Source organism: Mobula birostris, chromosome 6 (assembly GCF_030028105.1).
Source record: "Mobula birostris isolate sMobBir1 chromosome 6, sMobBir1.hap1, whole genome shotgun sequence".
Taxonomy (NCBI): Eukaryota; Metazoa; Chordata; class Chondrichthyes; order Myliobatiformes; family Myliobatidae; genus Mobula; species Mobula birostris.
This window is the reverse complement of record NC_092375.1, coordinates 168,526,684-168,548,517: the sequence shown is the minus strand read 5'-3', so window position 1 is coordinate 168,548,517 and position 21,834 is coordinate 168,526,684. Positions and strand designations below refer to the sequence as shown.

The window sequence follows — 21,834 nt, the reverse complement described above, 5'->3', positions numbered from 1 at the left end:
GCTGTGCCCTCTTGCCTTAGACTCTCTCACCATGGGAAACATCCTTTACACCTCTATGTCACCTCTCATCCTCCGTCGCTCCAAGAAGAAAAGGCTGAGTTCACTCGACCTGTTTTCATAAGGCATGCTCCCCAATCCAGGCATCCTTGTAAATCTCCTCTGCACCCTTTCTATGGCTTCCACATCCTTCCTGCAGTGAGGCGACCAGAACTGAGCACAGTACTCCAAGTGGGGTCTGACCAGGGTCCTATACAGCTGCAACATTACCTCTCCGCTCCTACATTCATTTCCACGATTGATGAAGGCCAATGCACCGTATGCCTTCTTAACCAGAGTCAACCTGCACAGCTGCTTTGAGCATCCTATGGACTTGGACCCCAAGATCCCTCGCCTCCCACAGTAGCCTGGGGTACATCTCAACCGGTCCCGGCAACTTATCCAACTTGATGCTTTCCAAAAGCTCCAGCACATCCTCTTTCTTAGCTTCTGCATGCTCAAGCTTTTCAGTCCGCTGCAAGTCATCACTACAATCACCAAGATCCTTTCCATAGTGAATACTGAAGTATTCAGTATGAAGCAATTTGAAGGGATCTGTCCAGGAGCGCAAATGGAGGTGACAGAAATTGAAGAGATGCAACAAAGAACTCAGTCAACCACACCATATGGAGGAAACCACGGTTCAAGAATGTGATACACAACCCATGAGAAATCTCTCATCATCGGAGCAGTTATAGTGGGATAATGAAATGGCATTCTTATAGGAGGCAGAGTTACATGAATTTAGTTGAGATTCTCGTGGGATTTTGTGTGATTGTAATGTACACAGGGAAATACACTTGAGAGCTTACTAAATTACAAATTAACTATTGAAAACTGCAGTGAAAACTGAAAATTGATTTATGCTCACTGTTCTATCTGCGAGGGATCATTTCGCTATAACAGGGGAAAGTTAAATAAGCATTTTGCTCTGTTAAAAATGGATATCTCCACTTTTCCATCGAGCAGCGTGTTCCTACCTGCACTAATGGAAGTTGGGGTAGCACTGCATTATCCATCACATCACAGGGGTTCATGATGCAATTAGTTCACTCAGCTATGCAGTAATCACAATAATCATTCAAATAGCACTCTACTTCTGAAGATAAAGCAACGCTTGCATGAAAGAGCAACAAACAATCTGCTGAAGAACACCATGGGTCAAGCAGTATCTTTGGGGGGTTGGGAGGTGGATGGGGGGGGAAGGAAGCAGTGATGTTTTGGGATGAAACCCAACTCGTAAAACATCTGTAGAAAGGAAAATTACTCAGTTCAGGGAAAAAAAGCTGTAGAGATATGTAGAAGAGGTCACAAAGAATCCCTAATTAAAATGAAGCACTGTTTTCAATACCTTAATATTTCAACTTTCTCTCCACAAATCATTTCTTCATTAATATACTGTGTCACAATTAAGCACATTATATTGATGAACAGATTTAACCAATCCATGCATGCTTAAATCTGAAAATTGAATTGTTGGACTTTTTTATAATTAGTAATGGAATCTTAGCAAATTTTAGAAACCAATTTTCAAGATTAACTTTTTATTATTGAAGTTCAAGCAAGTTAAATTAGCAAATGCTACAACTTAACAGAAACTCTTACCTCCTCTTTCCAACAATGTCTTTGGCACACTGATCATGATGATACTGAGTAAACTGTTGGCAAGTCATCCTTACTTGCTCAGCTACTGCATTATCAGTTTGTGCTCCAAAATCTTTTCCATACCACAGATTTTCAAGCCTATTAAGTGAATAGGCTATTATTTATGGATAAACTGCTAAAAAGTTCAAGATTTTCACCCGTCTTGAAACACTTGAGACAATTCTTGTGGCACAAGAACTGCATAATGAGGAAGACCAGAATTCATATAGTTTGCTTTGTGCCATCCCATAATTACAAAGTTGATAAAACATATTGCTATATACCAAATTAGTTTGTAAAAAATACATAATTTACCAGTTTAATACAATTTGACATATTTCTCCTATGTATATTGTAGTTTACTCAGTATGTAAATCTTGTTTCTTAAAGTGAAGAGTAGGAGGAACACATCATGTAGTTGCATAAAATAAAATTATTTACCTTTTTTTAAATGGAAGAATGACTGAATGCTTGTCTAATCCAAATATGCCAAATGAAATAAAACCCTGAAGGGAAACAAGAATTGATGTATTATTTAGCCTATTGCTTTCACTGACATTGACCACTAAATTAAATCAACATCATGATTCAAACATCAAAATACTTTCATAGAAAGCAGTCATTTAAAGAACACAAACCTGTCCAAAATTGAAGATTACGCAGAAAAACTGCAGTTCAACATAAAGGCGACCTGGATCGGGGTTAACTAATAACCACAAACAACTAGAAACATTCTGAAAAATAGCAGACACAGTCAGTCAGGGATCAATAAAAATTCTGCAGACAATTTAAGTACTGTAGTTACACTACAATACATTTTCAGTAAAAAGCAATATTAAAAACAGACAATATTCTCAGCCAAGGGGCATCTACGAAAATGAATAAACAATCAGCATTTTGAGCCAAGACGCCTCATCAGGACTGGAAAGGAAGAGGGAAGAAGCCAGAATAAGGTGGGCGGAAGGGATAGAGTACGAGCTAAAATATGATTGTGAAGGGAGGGAGGAGGAAGTAAGAAGCTCGGAGGTGAGAAATGGAAAAGGTGAAAGGCTGGAGAAGAAGGAAGAAGGAATCAAGATAGGAGAGGAGAGTGGACCATGGAAGAAAGGGATGGGCCAAGGGCGGAAGGAGGAGGTGATAGGCAGGTGAGGAGAAGGGAAGAGCTAAAAGGGGTCCAGATAGATAATTGTAGAAGAGTGGAGAGAGAAAATCACCAAAAGTTGGAGAGATCAACATTCATGCCATCAGATTGGAGGCTAACCAGACAGAATATCAGGTGCTACTCCTCTAATCTGAGAATGGCTTAATCGTGGCAGTAGAGGAGGCCATGGACTTGCATGTCAGAATGGGAATGGGAATGGGGATTGGAATTAAAATGGTTGGAAGCAGGAAATCCTGCTCTTTACGGATGGAGAGAAGATACTCTACAAAGCAGTCCCCCAATTTACACTGGGTCTCACCAGAGTAGAGGAGAACACATCGGGAGCACCAGACACAGTAGACGAACTGAACTGATTCAGAAGTGAGGTGTGGCCTCACTGGAAAAGACTGTTTGAGGCCCTGAATGGAGATAAGGGAGGAGGTGAATGAGCAGGTGTAGCACTTCCTTCACTTGCAGGGATACATGCCAGGAGGGAGATTAGTAGGGAGGAACGAACGGACAAGGGAAGCACGGAGGCAGCTATCCCTGTGGAAAGCAGAGAATGGGAGGTGATAGAGATGCGTTTGGTTGCAGAATCCCACTGAAGTGGGTGATAGTTGCGGAGAATGATGTCTCCCTTCGCCCAGAACTCAGTGAGTTCAGTGCCCGCCATGTCACTGAGCTCTTCTTCAGTTGCCTCTGTCTGCAAGCCCACCTCTTTGGCAAGGACTCTCTAACCCGCAGCAATAGTCCTTTCTCCTGTCTCCAACACCACTCGTCTTCTCGGACACCCCACTCTGGTTCTCTGGCTGCTCTGGATCTTTGCTTCTCCATCACTGCCTTTTCTCAGTTCCTTTCTGTCTGTCACATCTCATCCCAGGATAAGCTTTCCTTTCCAGGACATCAGAGATGCCCTCCTCCTTCTTCTTCAAGGAACTGTATTTCCCTTCTCTACCACTAATACTGCTATCACCTGCATCAGCTCCATTTCCTGGAGGTTCACCCTTATCCCATCTTCCTGCTGACTTAACAGTGATATTCCTGTCCTCACCTACCACCCCACAAATCTCCGCATCCGGCACATTGTTCTCCGCATCTTCTACCATCTTCAGCTGGACTCTACCACCACGCACATCTTTACCTCCTCCCCAAATCTCTGCTTTCTGCAAGGATTGCTCCCTCTGTAATTCCCTTGTCCATTCGTCCTTCCCCACTAATCTCCTTCCTAGCACTTACCCCTGCAAGTGGAAGAAGTGCTACACCTGCGCATTCACCTCCTCCCTCATCTCTATTCAGGGAACCTACCAGTCTTTCCAAGTGAGGCAACACCTCAGTTGTGAATCTGTTGAGGTCTTTTACTGTATCTGGTGCTCCTGGTGTGGTCTCCTCTTCTCTTCTCCTCACCTGTCTATCACCTCCTCCTTGTGCCCTTGCACCTTCCTTTTCTTCCACGGTCCACCCTCCTCTCCTATATGATTCCTTCTCCAGCCCTTTAACTTTTCCACTCCTCACCTCCTCACTTCTTATTTCATTCCCCCTCTCCAACCTGGCTTCACCTATCATCTTCGAACTTAGACTCCTTTCCCTCCCCACATCTTTTTATTCTGGCTTCTTCTCCTTCTTTTCCACTCCTGATGAAGGGTCACAACCTGAAACAAGGACTATTTATTGACTTCCACATATGCTGCCTGACCTGCTGAGTTCCTCCAGCACTCTGTGTTGCTCTGGATTTCCAGCATTTGCAGAATCTATTGGTGTTTATAATATTCTGGGCCAGCGCTTCATGTAGATCTGTTAGGGAAACTAAAGTGCATTGCTCTGGTTCAACTGTAATAAAAGCAGCCGGAGAAAATGTAGCCAAGGATATATGACACAGAAACAGGTCATTTATTTCAACCTGCCCATGATGGAATTTATGCTGCACTTTAGCCTTCTCCCATCTTTCCTCACACAAAATTATCAAGCCAACACCTATTCCCTTCACCTTCATATGTATTTCAAGCTTATGGTAACCAGTTCCACATCATCACCACTCCTTGGGTAATCTCTTTCATGCTCTCTGCTGGATTCCTTGTTGAACATCTTATGTCAAATGTCCTCTTGATTAACGCTCTTCACCACTCTATGCACTCTAAATATTCTTATCCACGCTATCAAAACCTTCCACTATATTAAAGACCTCTAACTGGTGAACCCTCAGCTTTCTCTTTTCAAGGGAGAGAAATTTCAGTCCACTTATCCTTTCCTGATGAATGTACCCTGGCATTTGTGGCATCATCCTTCAACACTGTCTCTGAACTCTCTCCACTCTCTACTGACGACATGACGAGATCTATACATAGTTCTCCGAGCTTGCTCTAATCAAGTACCATACAAGTTTAGCAATAACCTAAGTTGCTTCAATTCTATCCAGTCACAGTTCCGCAATTGAGTGCCTCCTTTTAGCTACCTCATAAAAATTGGCACTCAAAGGTTAACATTGCATCACACTTTCCTGAGGAGGACTGTACTAGCTTAAAGGTACCTGCCGAATACTTCAATAAACAACAAAAATGCTTCTGAGAAAGGCAAAGCATAAACCGAGACCGACAAAAAATGAAAAGAATATAAATACAAGAAAATTTGCAGAGGCTGGAAATCCAAGTATCACACACAAAATGCTGGAGGAACTCTGCAGGCCAGGCAGCATCTATGGAAAAGAGTAAACAGTCAATGTTTCAGGATGAAGGGATGAAAGGTCTCGGCATGAAATGTCAATTGTTTAGCCTTTTCTGTAGATGCTGCCTGGCCTGCTGAGTTCCTCCAGGATTTTGTAGATGTTACATGAAAAGAACATAAGTGATTTTTTTGTTTCTGTTTTTGATTAACATATTTATTAAAAGGAAGCAAAATTATTTTAACGTCAAACTTACAGCAAACATGCCTATAATGAGAAGCAAACACAGTAGCACGTGCCTGGCGAACTGTGGATCTCTATTCTGTAAGCGTTCCCTTTCTTGCATCAACGTGTTTTCAGGGTTGCAAGGTTCCCTATTTTGTTCTGCTGGTAGATAAGATTTGTAGTTGGAGAAAGCTAACATATTGTCATTATAATGGAAACAACTATTATCGACTGAGACATACAACCGATTAACTTAAGATCAAAAAATGCACAAAGAGGAAGACAGCCCATTCAAAATACTAACTCCTATCTACTTCTCCGCCAAATTAAAATATTGTGTATTTATGAAGTACTTGTGTCATAGTAAGATATTCAAAAGGTACTCAACTAGAATACGAACAAAAGAAAAAAAATCTGAAAGTACTTAGTACGTTGCACAGTATTCATGAAGGTAGAGAAAGAATTTTTGCTGAAAGGCCACTAGACTGAAATATTAACTTTGAATCAATCTCCACAGATGCCGTCTAACAGGTGAGGTATTTCCAGCTTTTCACTATCTGCAGTATTAATGTATTTGTTTAAGAACAAATGTGACACTGAACATTAAAAGGAGAAATCAGGACATAGGAACAAAGAATTGGTCAAGCTGGTGGTTTTTAAGGAGTGTCTGAAAGCAGGAAAGTAGAAATGCAGACAGATGTAAAAGGAGTTACAGACTCGGTTTTCATAGCAGAAGGTCAAATTATTAAAATCAAAGTTAATTTAGAGCGCAGAATTAGAGAAGTGCATAGAACTTGGAGGACCTTAGTGCAGAATGACACCACAGCTAACAGTGCCACAGTGGGAAGAAAATGTGTTCCCATTAGTTCCTTATTAATGACCGAATAATAAAACTGAAACTAGGCAATGAAGGAGGAAGAAGCCAGAAAAAGAAGGTGGTGATGAGGGAAGGAATACAAGCTGGAAGGGGATGGGTGAAGCCAGGTGAGAGGGAAGACAGGTGAGTCGAGGAAGGGAGATGAAGTGAGAAACTGGAAGGTGATAGGCGGAAACCGTAAAGGGGTGAAGAAGAAAGAACCTGCTCAGATGGGAGATCGGGAATGAGGAGAGGCACCAGAGGAAAGTAAAAGGCAGGTGAAGAGAAGAAAAGGGGTAAGACGGAAGCCAGAATGGGGAATAGAAAAGGAGAGAAGGGGCGAGGGAAGCAATTACTGGAAGTTGGAGAAATCAAAGGGACATTGCTTTGTGGATCCAGAACTGGCTTGCCCACAGAAGGCAAAGAGTGGTTGTAGACGGGTCATATTCTGCATAGAGGCCGGTGACCAGTGGTGTGCCTCAGGGGTATGTTCTGGGACCCCCTACTCTTCGTAATTTTTATAAACGACCTGGCTGAGAGATGGGTTAGTAAATATGCTGATGACACAAAGGTTGGGGGTGTTGTGGATAGTGTGGAGGGCTGTCAGAGGTTACAGCGGGACATTGATAGGATGCAAAACTGGGCTGAGAAGTGGCAGATGGAGTTCAACCCAGATAAGTGTGAGGTGGTTCATTTTGGTAGGTCAAATATGATGGCAGAATATAGCATTAATGTTAAGACTCTTGGCCGTGTGGAGGTTCAGAGGGATCTTGGGGTCAGAGTCCACAGGACACTCAAAGCAGCTGCGCAGGTTGACTCTGTGGTTAAGAAGGCATACTGCATATTGGCCTTCACTAACTGTGGGATTGAGTTTAGGTGCTGAGAGGTAATGTTGCAGCTATACAGGACCCCGGTCAGACTCCACTTGGAGTACTGTGCTCAGTTGTGGTCGCCTCACTACAGGAAGGATGTGGAAACCATAGAAAGGGTACAGAGGAGATTTACAAGGATGTTGCCTGGATTGGGGAGCATGCCTTATGAAAATAGGTTGAGTGAACTTGGCCTTTTCTCCTTGGAGTGACGGAGGATGAGAGGTGACCTGATAGAGGTGCACAAGATAATGAGAGGCATTGATCGTGTGGATAGTCAGAGGCTTTTTTCCCCAGGGCTGAAATGGCTAACATAAGAGGGCACAGTTTTAATGTGCTTGGAAGTAGGTACAGAGGAGACATCAGGGGTAAGTTTTTTTATGCAGAGTGGTGAGTGCGTGGAATGGGCTGCCGGTGACGGTGGAGGCGGATACGACAGGGTCTTTTAAGAGACTCCTGGATTGGTACATGGAGCTTAGAAAAATAGAGGGCTATGAGTAACCCTAAGTAATTTCTAAGTAAGTACATGTTCCGCACAGCTTTGTGGGCCGAAGGGCCTGTATTGTGCTGTAGGTTTTCTATGTTTCTATGTAAATCGATGCTCATGCCATATTGGTCTATGGCCTCCTCTATACTGCCATGATGAGCCCACTCTCTAGTTGGAGGAGCAACACCTCATATTCCCTCTGGGGAGCCTCCAACTTAATGACATGAACATTGGTTTCTCCAATGTTTGGTAATTTCCCCCTCCTCCTTTCCCTTTTCTTCCATTCCTCCCTCTGGCTCCCCTTACCTCTTCTCAGCTGCCTATCACCTCCCCTTTTTGCCCCTCCTCCTTCCTGTCTGTCATGGTCTACTCTCCTCTCCTACCTCCTCCCAGTTTCTCACTTCACCCACCACTCCCCCACCCATCTACCTTCTCCCTCACCTGGCTTCACCTATCACCTTCTAGTTTATATGGTACTCCTTTCCCTCCACCTCTTGTTCTGGCCTCTTCCCCCTTCATCTCCCGTCTTGATGATGAGTCTTAGCCTGAAACATCAACTGCTCTTTCCTCTCCATAGATGCTGCCTGACCTGCTGAGTTCCTCCAGCATTTTCTATGGGGTACTCTGGATTTCCAGCATTCAGCAGAATTTCTTGTGTCGATGTTCATGCCATCAGGTTGGTGGCTGCCCAGATGGAATACGTGGTTTCGTTCCTCCAACCTGAGATTGGCCTTGTTGTGACAGAAGTGGAGGCCATGGACTGACATGTTGGAATGGAATGGGGAGTGAAATTAACACGGTTGGGCACCAGGAAATCCTCCCTATTGTCAATGGAGCAAAGGTGCTCAACAAAGCAGTTTTCCAAATATCTTTGGTCTCATGGACATAGAGGAAGCAACACCAGGGACACTGGATACAACAGATGACCCTGACAGGTGAAGTGTTGTAGAAGGTGGGGTGATGCTGGGGGGGGGGGGGGGGGGGAGGTGGAATGGGAGATAAAGGTGTTTGGTTGTAGGATCCCATTGAAGATGACAGCAGTTGTGGTAAATGATGTTCTGGACGTGGAGACTCATGGGATGGTAGGTGAGGACAACAGGAACTCTATCCCTGTTAAGACAGCTGAAGATGAGGTGATGGTGGATGTCTGGGAAGGAGAAGATGCAGGTGAGGACAGCAGAGGAAGGGAAACCGTGTTCTAGATGAGAGCCTTTAGAAGAGGATGTGAGCTGTATTTATCTAGTTGCCACTTCTGAGGTTTGAGAAAAGGCAGATTAGTTTTGTTTTGGTCATGAGTCGCTATTATGTTTTGATCTATAAGAATTTCCAGATCAGTGTATATTAATGTCCTACAGTGCATTTCATATATTTCATATTGTCCTTCGTTAGTAAAATATTCAAGTGATTAAACAGGACACATCATTAACTTTTAATAACTATACCATCCAGTAACGTCGTATTTATGGTCCTGTTATCGTTCGGAACCTCCTGGTTGGCATAACATAATTCACCTTGATTTTCTATTTGCTCTTCACAAATGTCTGTTAATAAAATAAATACCTTTAACACCCATTTTTATAATTAGCTCTGTCTGCAAACAAAGTTAACTTTTACATGCATAGTTTATAAACACATAAACGTTTCAAACTACAACAGGTACTGTTCAATTTAATAATTTTACTTTTTCATAAATGACTACTTTAAAATCTTAATGTAGTAAGTCTCTGCATTTTGTCCTGAAATGAATAACTGCAGATGATGTGAAGACTGACTTAAATTTTCTGAGATAATTATGTCATAGATAGCAAGTCACATAAGATTGATGGCATTACCATCACTGAATCACCCCGCTTTTAACACCCTGGGGTTACCATGCACCAGAAAATTAAATTGGAATTATCACTAACTCAATGTTTCTAAAAGAACAGATCAGAGGCTTAGAATCCTGCAGCTATTAACTCACCCCCTAACTCCCTAAAACTTGCCCACCGCCTACAGTGTTGAAGTCAGAACTGTGATGGAATAGTTTCCATTGCCTAAATGGATGGATGTCATCAAACACTCAAGATACAGTACATAGCAGCCTGCTCGATAGACACTCCACCCACACCCCTTCTTCACTCACTCACTTCAGCTGTTTGTACCATCTACAAATCTCTGGATTTTCACGCACAACAGTCTCTAGAGTTTATAGAGAATGGTGCAAAAAACAAAAAAAAATCCAATGAGCAGCAGTTCTGGAGGCCAAAATGCTTTGTTAATGAGAGAGGTCAGATGAGAATAGCCAGACTAGTTCAAGTTTTCACACACTGGGTATTTGTTGTGTGGGGTGTGTGATGGGTTCTATTGTGTTTCTTTGTTTCGTGGCTGCCTGCAACAAGACGAGTCTCAAGGTTGTATACAGTATACATGTTTTCATAATAAATGTACTTTAGACATTAAGTATCTGTTGGGTTCAGTACCATGTACACTGATGAAGATGTCATGAACTGCCAAAAATATACATGGACCCTGGGTATGCTCACAATTCTCCCTGGGATGGCTATTAACTTGCAGGGTTTGGTGATACCAATCATTAAACTCGGCAACAACAAGCTATGAATCCAATTTAAAACAATTCAGTGGAAGTTCACAGTAGGCCAGGGAGAGCAGGGTGGAGGAAAGGAACAACCCACACTATTCCCACAATTTAAAAAAAAACAATGCGCTGAATTTTTCATTAGGTAACAGGCAGGAATTTCCATTTTTTTTTTATATGGTGTCGTGTACCCTAAAACACGTTTACCTTCTCCTGATGCAAATTCTATATTTGACGTTCCATTGCTAGCTGTTACTTGGATTTCATTCGCTACACCATCCTCACTAATACTCCTGGAAATGGAGCTGTGTTGCAGCATCCGGTAAGCATTCTTCTGTCTGTTTCGACTCAGTAGCATCAGTGAGGAACCTGCAAGAATAATGCTACACAAAAGCACCACCATTGTACTAATAACCTGTAAAAGACAAAATATGTAGCAAGGAATCAGCAACATGATTGTCAAACTTGAATGTCAAAGCAACAAGAATCCCTGCCAAAGCTCATGAAACACAAATGCTTTCAGTTATTGTGCGTAATATACATAGGTCAATATATTTTACTACTTAATGGAAGCCCAAAATGAAAATAACTTCTTTTCTTACAGCATTTTAGTTCTACCACAATAAATATAACATGATTCCTATAATGACTGAGATTTCTCAGGCAATGACTGAAACCTGTGCACGTTCTCAATGTGATATCCTTCACATGCGCCTTGCTTCCCAAATTAATATTAACAAAGGTTGCAACAATAGAATCTGGAGTAAAAAGAATGAGGGTTTTTTTTTAATATAAAGTAAGTAAAGGCATCCATTAGTCTTGAGAGACCATGGATCTGTGCCTGGGAAGTCTTCACTCTCCAGGGTGCAGGCCTGGGCAAGGTTGTATGGACCAGCAGTTGTCCATGCTGCAAGTCTTCCCTCTCCACGCCACTGATGTTGTCCAAGGAAAGGGCATTAGGACCCATACAGCTTGGCACCGGTGTCGTCGCAGAGCAATGTGTGATTAAGTGCCTTGCTCAAGGACACAACATGTTCCCTTGGCTGGGGCTCGAACTCACGACCTTCAGGTCACTAGTCCAATGCCTTAACCACTTGGCCACGTGCCCACACTAATATATAAAGTGGGAAGAATTATAAAACCAGAGGAGATTTAAAAAATTTCATTCCTGCTCTAAATTGTTTCTCTATAATTTAATCTCCACACATTCTTATCAAAACTGTCCGATGGTGTAGTGGCACTCGCAACTGACTTTGAGGCCAGTGGTTCCCGGTTCGAATGCGGCTGGCTCCTTGCACGTTTTCCATCTGTGCTGGGTTAAGTGTTGAGCTAGCAACTTGGTCTCGTAAAAAAACAGACAGAAGTGCTGAAGAAACTGCGAAGTTGTCGCCCGATGCACAGAAACGAACAATCACAACATCATTCCCATCAACACCCTGCCCCAACCAGATTCTACCACTTAATCGCACTTGGCCAATTAACCTATCAACTCACATACCTTTGGAATCCAGACAGAATCTGGAGTACCCATGGGAAACAAGGAAAATGTGCAAACCATAACGAGGAGCACCATCATGTCACCAGATTCACGAATGACAAGTTTTTGAACTGCCCAAACCATTCTGGTCTACAACATTCAGCACAGGTAATATGTCACAAAACACAGAGGCTATTATTGAATCTGTTCTCTAAGCTCCCTCTTTTTCTCTAGGTTCCTTCATTTATTCTGTATATTTTTTCTGCAAGAGTCCTTCTAGATGCATTAATTCATACTTTCCAGTAATAGATTCCAAATACCTTTTCTCCAGCCATAATACCAATTCATCAATATTTTGTGAATGACCATAAGGTCATATGACATAGGAACAAATTAGGCCATTTGGCCCATCAAGTCTGCTCCACCATTCCATCATGGCTGATTTATTATTCCTCTCAACACCATTCTCCTATCTTCTTCCTGGGACCTTTGATACCTTTACTAATCAGAACTTACCAAACTCCACTCTAAAGATACTCAATGACTTGGCCTCCAAAGATACAAAGAACATTTATTATCAAAGTATGTATACAGTATACAACCCTGAGGTTCACTGCCATCTATGGCAATGAATTCCACAGATTCACCACCCTCTGTCTAAAGATTTTCTCCTCATGCAGACCATCCTCATTTTCAATAACACCAAAGGTCTTTGCATCTTCTGCATGATTACTAATCAGAACTCCTATCTTCACATCCAGATTCTTAATGTGTACTACAATCAGCAAGGGTCTAGCATTATCCTCAACATCACCAAGGCTCAGATTTCCAATCCAAGAACAGCCCTCAACCATAACCTTCCACCTTCCTATTGCAGGACAGTGCAAAGGATAACATTACTCTAATCTACGAAATGAATAGAGAACACAAAGGAATTATGAGGTAATGCTCATGGGTCCATGGACCATTCAGAAATCTGATGACAGAGAGGAAGTTGCTCTTGAATTGTTGTTCAGGTTCCTGTACCTCCTCCTTGATGGTAGTAAAGAATCGAGGGCATGTCCTGGATGGTGAGGGGGCTTAATGATGAACGCTGCCCCCTTGAGGCAAAGTCTCTTGAAGATGTCCTCGATGGTGGGGAAGGTTGTGATCTTGCTGAGACTGCAACCCTCTGCAGCCTTTTGCAATCCTGCACCAGGCAGTGATGCAACCAGCCAGAATGGTCTCCATCAGGCAGCTATAGAAATTCGCCAAATACCAAATCTTCTCAAACTCCTAATGAAGTAAAGCCACAATTCTGCCTTCTTTATGACTGCATCGATCTGCTGGCCCAGGGCATATCCTCAGAGACGTTGACAGCTAGCAACTTAAAGCTTTTCACCCTTTCCACCACTGGCTCCTCATGAAGGACAGCTGCGCTTCTCCCAATTTCTCCTTCCTGAAATCCACCATCAATTCCTTTGTCTTACTGACATTGTTGTTGTGACAGAACTTTCCACAGGGGCACAACTGACAGCATCCTGACTGGCTGCATCACTACCTGGTAAGGGAACTGTACTTCCCTCAATCGCAGGACTCTGCAGAGAGTGGTGCGGACAGCCCAGTGCATCTGTAGATGTGAACTTCCCACTATTCAGGACATTTACAGAAACGGGTATGTAAAAAGGACCCAAAGGATCATTGGGGACCCGAGTCACCCCAACCACAAACTGTTCCAGCTGCTGCCATCTGTGAAACGGTACCGCAGCATAAAAGCCAAGACCAACAGACTCCAGGACAGCTTCACCCACCATCACGCCATCAGACTGATTAATTCACCCTGATACAATTGTATTTCTATGTTATATTGACTGTCCTGTTGTATATACTATTTATTATAAATTACTATAAATTGCACATTGCACATTTAGGCGGAGACATAAGGTAAAGATTTTTACTCATGTATATGAAGGATGTAAATAATAAAGTCAATTCAATTCAATTAATTTCAACCTCTCAACTGGCCGATCTATCTCACTCCTCTTTACCATCTGAGATTTTGCCAACAACAGTGGTGTCATCTGTAAAATTTATAAATGGCTTTTGAGCTGTGTTTATCCACGCAGTCATGAAAGTAGTGTAAGCAAAGCAGTGGGCTGAGCAAACATCCTTGTGGTTCACCTGTGTTGACAGTCACTGAGGAGGAAATACCATCACCGATCCACGGTGACTGTGGTCTCCCAATAAGCAACTTGAGGATCCATTTACAGTGGGAAGTACAGTGACCCAGGTTTTGACGCCTGGTAGTTAATACTAAGTGGATGATGGTATTGAATGCCAAGCTGTAATTTACCAACAGCAGCCTGATGTACGTTTTGCTGTTGACTAAATGCTCCAAAGCAGCATGGAGACCTGTAGATCTGCTGCAGGGGTAGGCAAATTGTATTGGGTCTAGGCCTTTGCTTAGTTAGGAGTTAATTCCAGCCATTACCATCCACTCAAAGCACTTCATTGTGGTAGATGTGAGTGCTACCAGTTGATTGAGGTAGCTCACATTTAGACACAAGAAAAGCATGTGAGTAAAAGCCCACATAATGCTTTCTTTCTGTATGCAAAACAACCTAACCTTCACCTAAAGACACACACTTAAGCATCATCATCCAACTTTCGGCCAGCTATCAAAATATTTCTTTTCCAACAACACCAACCACACCCAGTCTGCCCTTCCCTTCCTCTGACACTCACTCAACTACCAGGAATGAGCTGATGAGTGTTGTTATTGGAAATCAAACTACAGAACAAATAAACTCAGCAAGATAGGGAATAGAAGTGCAGCCCTTCTTGGACAGCTAAAAAGGAAGGGGTAAAGGTCAACTGTTGGTGCATTCCTAAGGTCAGCAAACTGTAGAAACAGAAGGAAATATCTAATAGCTTGGTTGGAGGTATTCGTGTAGGTACAAAAAAGGCCACATTTATTCCTCATCCTGAGATGCTGAAAGATAGTGAGGGGTCACTTCTTAATAATGAAGCACAGTAGGCCGGCTGGTGGCGCAAGGACATCGGTGCCGGACCCGGGAGCGGAGGTTCCTGGGTTCGAACTAGTCGTGTCCACTCCCAAGTACGCTTTCCATCCGTGCCGGGTTGAGTGTCGAGGTCGCAACTCGACCTCGTAAAATAAAAAGGGAAAAATACTGCAAAAATGTCTGTGTGAGGAGTGGCGCGCAACACAGACTCTCTTTCACTCTGCGCCTTGTAAAAGCCATGAAAAAGACATCATCACGGACGGACACACGCGCACACGCACACAGGCACATGCCAAAAAAAAAATAAAGCACAGTGGTGTAAACTGGTCTGACCACTGCCACACAGTTCCAGCAATCCAGATACAATCCTGGCCTTCAGTGCTGTCTGTGTGGAGTCTGCAGGGTCTTCCTGAGACCACAAAAATTTCCTCCACATGATCTATTTTCCTTCCAAGTCCCAAAGGCATGCAGACTGATCCACTGATTGGCCACCCTTAATTGTCCTTCGTGCACAGCGCAGGAGTCGAAATTTAGGGGAAGTTGATGGGAATGTGAGGAGAATAAAAAGCAAATTGTGTAAACTAGTGCTTAGCATGCAAGAACATGAAAATTGTGGAAACAAGTGCTTAGCATGCAAGAACATGAAAATTGTGGAAACAAGAGCTTAGCATGCACTGCAGGCCTGTTTCCATAATGTATGGTGCTCCAACATCTAAATTTGTTTGTAGGCAATTGTGATCATAGAGTCATAGAGCACTACAGCAAAGAAACAGACCTTTTGGCCTATCTAGTCTGTACCGAACTCTTATTCTGCCTAGTCATTGCACCTGAACCATAGCCCTCCATACCCTCTCCCATCTATGTACCTATCCAAATTCTTCTTAAATGTTGAAAACAACGCCCGTATCCACTGCTTCCATGGAGAGCTCGTTACTCACTGAGTGAAGAAGCCCCCCCCCCATCATGTTCCCTTAAATATTTCACCTTTCACCCTTAACCCTATAAAAGTAAGGACTGCTTTCCAGAAATTATCTGACCAATTCCTGGATGAGTATTTTTATTAGATCTGACAATACTCGAATAATTGCCCAATTTAGAGAGGGAAAGAGAAATTGGAAATAGGTATTGCAATTTAGCTAGATTCAACAAAGAAAGAACCAAAAGATGGCAAACTGATGTTCAGTAAGATATGAAGGGACCTGTCCACATAAAGCAGGCAGAAATGTTAACAATGAATCCACAGTGAGGAAACCTGATGGTCAGATAGATGGGAGCTCAAAATGGCTAAATTCCAAGGCAAAAAAAAGACACTTCAAACATTCCTGAACAATTTAGAGATACGGATTTATTTCTTACCTGATAGTGTCCGTAAAAGAATGCCGAATCACCCAGTGATTGCATATCTGGATGAGCAGTAATCAATAAGAGTCCCACAGTGAATGCTGGTATTCTAGTAAAACAACCAGAATTGTTGAAATAACTAATCATAATAATGCACAGTTGTAGGGAAAAGCTGTCTTCTCTGAGGTGTTCATCATTAAAGGTAATTATGGCATCCACACCTGCAAATGTTTAATGGATCTAAAATTCTATCCAATATATTTGTCTAGACATCTTTAGTCCAGCCACTACATTATTTCCAGGTTTCCCAAACCATACACTATTCATTTCCAATCTCAATGCTGATGCAAAACTTAATCAAACTATCAGATGGATTGCTGATAGGGAAAGGCTGCCCCCAAATTTATAGAAAGGTCAAACACCAGGGAAAAGATTGCTGGTGACCAAAGTAAAGAGCTGAGGGAGCTCAAAGTTCTCTTTCAGCCTCTGAAGAGAGTATAACTCACTAGCAGAAGGCAGAGAATGTGGTCCTCCAGCCGTAACTCGAGGAAGGTGCGTCTCAATAGAGTAAATAGCAAGAACCGCCTACGCTTACACAGTCATAGAAAAGTACAGCACAGAAACAGGCCCTTTGGTGCATGCTGAATCATTTAAACTGCCTACTCCCATCGATTTGCACCGATGTCTATTGTCTATCCAAACTTCTCTTAAACGTTGAAATCGTGCTCGTATGCACCACTTGTGCTGGCAGCTCATTCCACACTCTCACGACCCTCTGAGTGAAGAAGTTTCCCCCCATGTTCTCCTTAAACTTTTCACCTTTCACCCTTAACCCATGACCTCTGCTTGTACTCCCACCCAACAAAAGTGGAAAAAGTCTGCTTGCATTTACCCTATCTATACCCCTTATAATTTTGTATAGCTCTATCAAGTCTCTTCTCAATCTTCCACGTTCCAAAGTATAAAGTCCTAACCTATTCAATCTTTCCTTATAATTCAGGTCCTCCAGACCCGGCAACATCCTTGTAAATTTTCTTTGTGCTCTTTCAACCTTGTTTACATCTTTCTTGTAGGAAGGTGACCAAAACTGCACAGAATACTCCAAATTAGGTCTCTCCAATGTCTCATACAACTTCAACCTACCATCCCATCTCCTGTACTCAATACTTTGAATTATGCAGGTCAATGTACTAAAAGCTTTCTTTACAACCTTATCAACTTATATCACACTTTCAATGAATTATGGACCTGTATTCCCAGATCCCTTTGTTCTATTGCACTACTCAGCGCCCTACCATTCACTGTGTAAGACGTATCTACCAAAATTGGTCCTACCGAAATGCAAGACCTCACACTTGTCTGCATTAAATTCCACCTGCCATTTTTCAGCCTATTTTCCCAGCTGGTCCAGATCCTGCTGCAAGCTATGATAGTGTTCCTCATTATCCACTACACGTCCCAAATTGGTGTCATCTGCAAATTTGCTGATGCAGTTAACCACATTACCATCCAGATCATTGATATAGATGACAAACAACAATGGACACAGCACCCATCCCTGTGGCACATCACTAATCACAGGCTTCCAGACATAGTTCTATTAATGATGTAGAAATGATCTCAAGACACTTACAGAGAGATAGTTCCAGATAAGACCAGATGCTTAGCTAAGGAGCAAATTTTAACGAGTATTTTAGAGGAAAGAGAGGTGGAGAAGCAGATGAGATTTCAGAGCCAAAGCAGAAGTTGTTCAACAACAATGTAATGATTAAATTCAGCTGAAATTGGCAGGATTATGAGAGTTTGGTTTGATTCTTTGGTTTTAGGATTGTTTACTTCTGTCAACAACATGATATGTTTACATATAGGCAGCTCCACACTGCAGTTTTACCAGATCAGCACAATGTTTTTAGATACATCCTGTACAATTTCTCACATCTATATACTTCACTAAATTAGTCCTGACCCCCTGGCTTGATGAGCTTGCAGATTGTGATGGAATAAAATTCTGTTGATCCTGCCAAGCCTCGCTCCATGCAAAGTTTTGAATTATTATTCTGAATCCAAATGATTTTATATAATGATAATCACAGCCTATGTTTGAGACTACCTTCAACGTGACTGCAATATTTTGGCTCCAAAAGATCACTCCTACCTTCACGAAAAGACAATGCATATGCGACAGCTAAATCTGATTGCAGAGGATCAAGTACATTTTCCCTCATCAGAATCACGTTTATTATCACTGGCTCATATGTTGTGAAATTTGTTTTTTTTGAAAAATTGCCATAAATCATTACAAACTAGTAGTGCAAAAAAAAAGAATAGCAAAGTAGTGTTCATGGACCATGGGCATCCCTTCTTCAAGATTCAGTCAATTTGATCAGCCAGTCATGATGTAACCTGGCCATGCCTGGAGATGGAGCTGAAGGCTCCTAATCAGAGTACATTTGGGTTCCCTTGTTCCCAGAGCACTACCTCAAATATTCAAATATTGTAGCCTAACCAGTTCTATAAGGGCTATCGGTAAGTCTTTGCCACTTCCCAGAGAAAAAATAGAACAGGAACAAGTTTGGCCAGTATAAGATTTAGATTTTGTTATTATTAGATGCGATGTACCTTTTCTTTCTACAACAAAGTGGCCGCCTTTCTATTTCTGAGTCCTTGTCTGCCCCTTTAATGGACATGGAAGGTCCTGTTACTCCACCACAAAAAGCAGACTGTTATCTATGGTGTCTTGGTGAGTACTTATCCCTCCATCAAGTCAATAAAGTCTGAATGTTTGCTGGTATTTGCAGGAGCTTTTCTTTCTATGAATTGGCCATCATGTTTTTCTTGCGACACACATTCAAAGTTCCTTCGCTAAATGCTTTGGGGTATCCCAGGATTTTGAAAACTGGTAAGTGCAGACAAGTGCAAAGCTTTTCAGTTTTCTGCATGTCACTATGAGCCACAGCTCAGCAGAGAACCAGTAGCTTTGGCTGATAAGAGTGCACTACAGTCACTGAAGGTTGGATGAAGTTCAGATGACAGTGGGTTCACAACAGCACCTAGTGGTGGTCCTCTCTGGTATTCAAACAACAATCCCATTTATTAGTCACCAACCTTCATTGATAAGCTTCTTTGTATATTTTTCTCTACTTACATTTTAAATTAATTAATTATCGGCAGTACAATGTACTTTTAACCACATTTCATGTCTTAGGCAATTTTAACTGCTTTAAACTTTTTTTTAATATCATGTCATCAAAGATCATTAAGGAAATGATTTCAGACTCAGGTTCACTGCCCGAGGCTCAGTCATCACTTACAATCTGCTCTGCCCCTTTGAAGAGACACTGAGCGGATCCCTCCAGCAGACCACCTCCACTGAGCTAATGCATCTACGACAAGAGATGTTCTGAGCAAAGCCCATGCAGAGTTTCCAGTGGACCCAAACAGTCTTTCTATTGGTGAGCGAGATGGGGATGGAACAACAGCTTTATTTTGCATGTAAAACTATGGGGGTTATAGTAGTAGTCAGGGTTAGTAATAAGTAAGCTGGATTTCCACCTTAAGTGCCAGTGACCTTTGGTCATCTACTTTCCTGCAGAGATCCTAACCTTAGTGGTTGAGTTCCAGCGAAAGCTACGGGCTTCACTCAGCTACTAGACTCATCTTCAGAGTCCAGTGGGAGAGCAGGAACTGGCCAAGAGGCTTTTGGATCCAGAATGAGCCTGTTCATTTGAGTGAGGAACATGGACTGCAGGGGAAGGAGGGGAGGAACACGCAAGGCAGATTTTATTTTAATTATTAGTGCTGTGTTTAAAAGTTCTGTTGAAGTGTATTGTATCTGGCTTTTGACAATTTAATTATTTTAGCCCAAAGAGATTCAAGTAGACTGGAAAACATAGGCAGCATGGACAGGAGGTGAATCTGAGCGGAACGTTTCTCCAGCTGTCCAAGGCTTCCAGAGGAATTTTGTGCCAGGATCAGTTCCGGTTGACCCATCTCAGCTCAGACTATTAAACTGATCTGGGTCCCAACTGCACGGCAGCTGCCAACTTACTTCTGGCAGCAGCTGTGCCCGAGAAACCAGCGTTCCGAAGGCTGCAATGGGGCGTGCTTGGGAAAACGTGACCCGTGCCTGCAGCAAGCCCGTTCAGGCAATACAGCATGGAAGCAGGCCTATTGGTCCAAATTATCTTTCTAAACCTTCCCTGTCACGTAACTGTCCAAAAGTCTTTGAAATGTTAATGCATCCTGCTTCAAACACTTCCTCTGGCAGCTCGTTCCACAGATGCAGCACACTCTTCATGAAGAATAGGCTCTCGGGGTCTGCCCCCACTCACCTTAAATCTACGTCCTCCAGCATTTTATTCCCTTTCCTAAATCATGCCGCTTATGATTTTTATGCAGCTCTATAAGGTTGTTATCGCTCAGTTTTCTACACTTCAATAAATAAATTCCCAGTTTGTCCAATCTCTTGCTATAACTCAGGCCCTCAAGTCCTGGCAACAATCTTGTTAATCTGCTTTGTACCATTTCCAGCTTAATTACATCTTTCCTATAACAGGGCAAGCAAAACATCTGGATCAATCAATAATACAGTTTAGATTTAGAAAACAAACAAAAAGTTATCATGTTACTTCCATTTGTTGTAGACTTAAAACACTTATCATACAAATTAATTTAATGTAATCAGTTTCTGTAATCACGAAGTATCATAGCAGCAAGATCAAAAATAAAAGTTCTTACCCCCATCCAGCAACAATGAAGAATCCTCTGTGCTTAGATACATTTTGCTCCAACAGAAGTAATGACAGTGCTATCAGACCTGATACAATAAACAGGTTGACATTTCAATCATTTTACAAGAAGTCACCAAATTGAGATCCAATTAATGAAACAGGCAATCAGATGGATGGCTGTTTTCTTAAAAAGCAACTAACTTAGAAAACAAACATCTAGAATTTTTATGAAGTTAGCAATCAGAAAACTTAGAGGAAAGCAGCCTCTTCCCCTCTGCCATCAGATTCCTGAATGGACAATGAGTGGAACTCTACCTTCTGCTCTCTGTTTGCACTGCTTACGTAGATAAATGTGTATGTGTGTGCGCGTGTGCGTGTGTGTGTTGCAAATCTGAAATAAAAAACAAAAATGATGGAAAAGCTCAGCAAGATGGACAGCATTTGTGGACAGAAACAGAGTCATCACTTTATCGCTGTGACACTTCATCAGACTGCAGACACAAAATGTTGACTGTTTCTCTTTCCTCAAATGCTGCCGTGATTGTTGAGTTTGAGGTTTTACATTCTAGGCACCTTACCTGTCCACATGTATGCACTATACAACGAACTATACAGTACAATGAATCCCAGAACTTGACCAAGGAGGCTATTTTGCTTGATGATAACATACCACAGGATCATTCCTATACAGACCATACACTGGAAAACAATTTTAAAAGTAAAATGTGAATAGATTTTCAAATGACAAAATTCACCACTTGAGCATAAGAAGTAGAATTTTCCACTTTCTCC

General features: G+C 42.1%; 1 protein-coding gene across 8 annotated transcripts in view; it reads right to left on the bottom strand.

Annotated features, from left to right (window-relative positions):
* The window catches only part of LOC140199562 (lysosomal cholesterol signaling protein-like), a 116,138-nt gene that overhangs the window by 10,722 nt on the left and 83,582 nt on the right, over positions 1-21,834 (bottom strand). For 5 of the 8 annotated variants that reach the window (XM_072261843.1, XM_072261837.1, XM_072261836.1 and 2 more), the window contains 9 exons: positions 21,621-21,741; positions 21,050-21,128; positions 16,328-16,421; positions 10,700-10,907; positions 9,357-9,455; positions 5,734-5,864; positions 2,319-2,414; positions 2,122-2,186; positions 1,642-1,779 (listed from right to left, as the gene is read on the bottom strand). In XM_072261843.1, coding sequence (XP_072117944.1) covers positions 1,642-1,779; positions 2,122-2,186; positions 2,319-2,414; positions 5,734-5,864; positions 9,357-9,455; positions 10,700-10,907; positions 16,328-16,421; positions 21,050-21,128; positions 21,621-21,741 — 1,031 coding nt within the window. The remainder of the gene's footprint in view (positions 1-1,641; positions 1,780-2,121; positions 2,187-2,318; positions 2,415-5,733; positions 5,865-9,356; positions 9,456-10,699; positions 10,908-16,327; positions 16,422-21,049; positions 21,129-21,620; positions 21,742-21,834) is intronic. The other 3 variants (XM_072261839.1, XM_072261844.1, XM_072261840.1) reach the window with 3 other exon arrangements.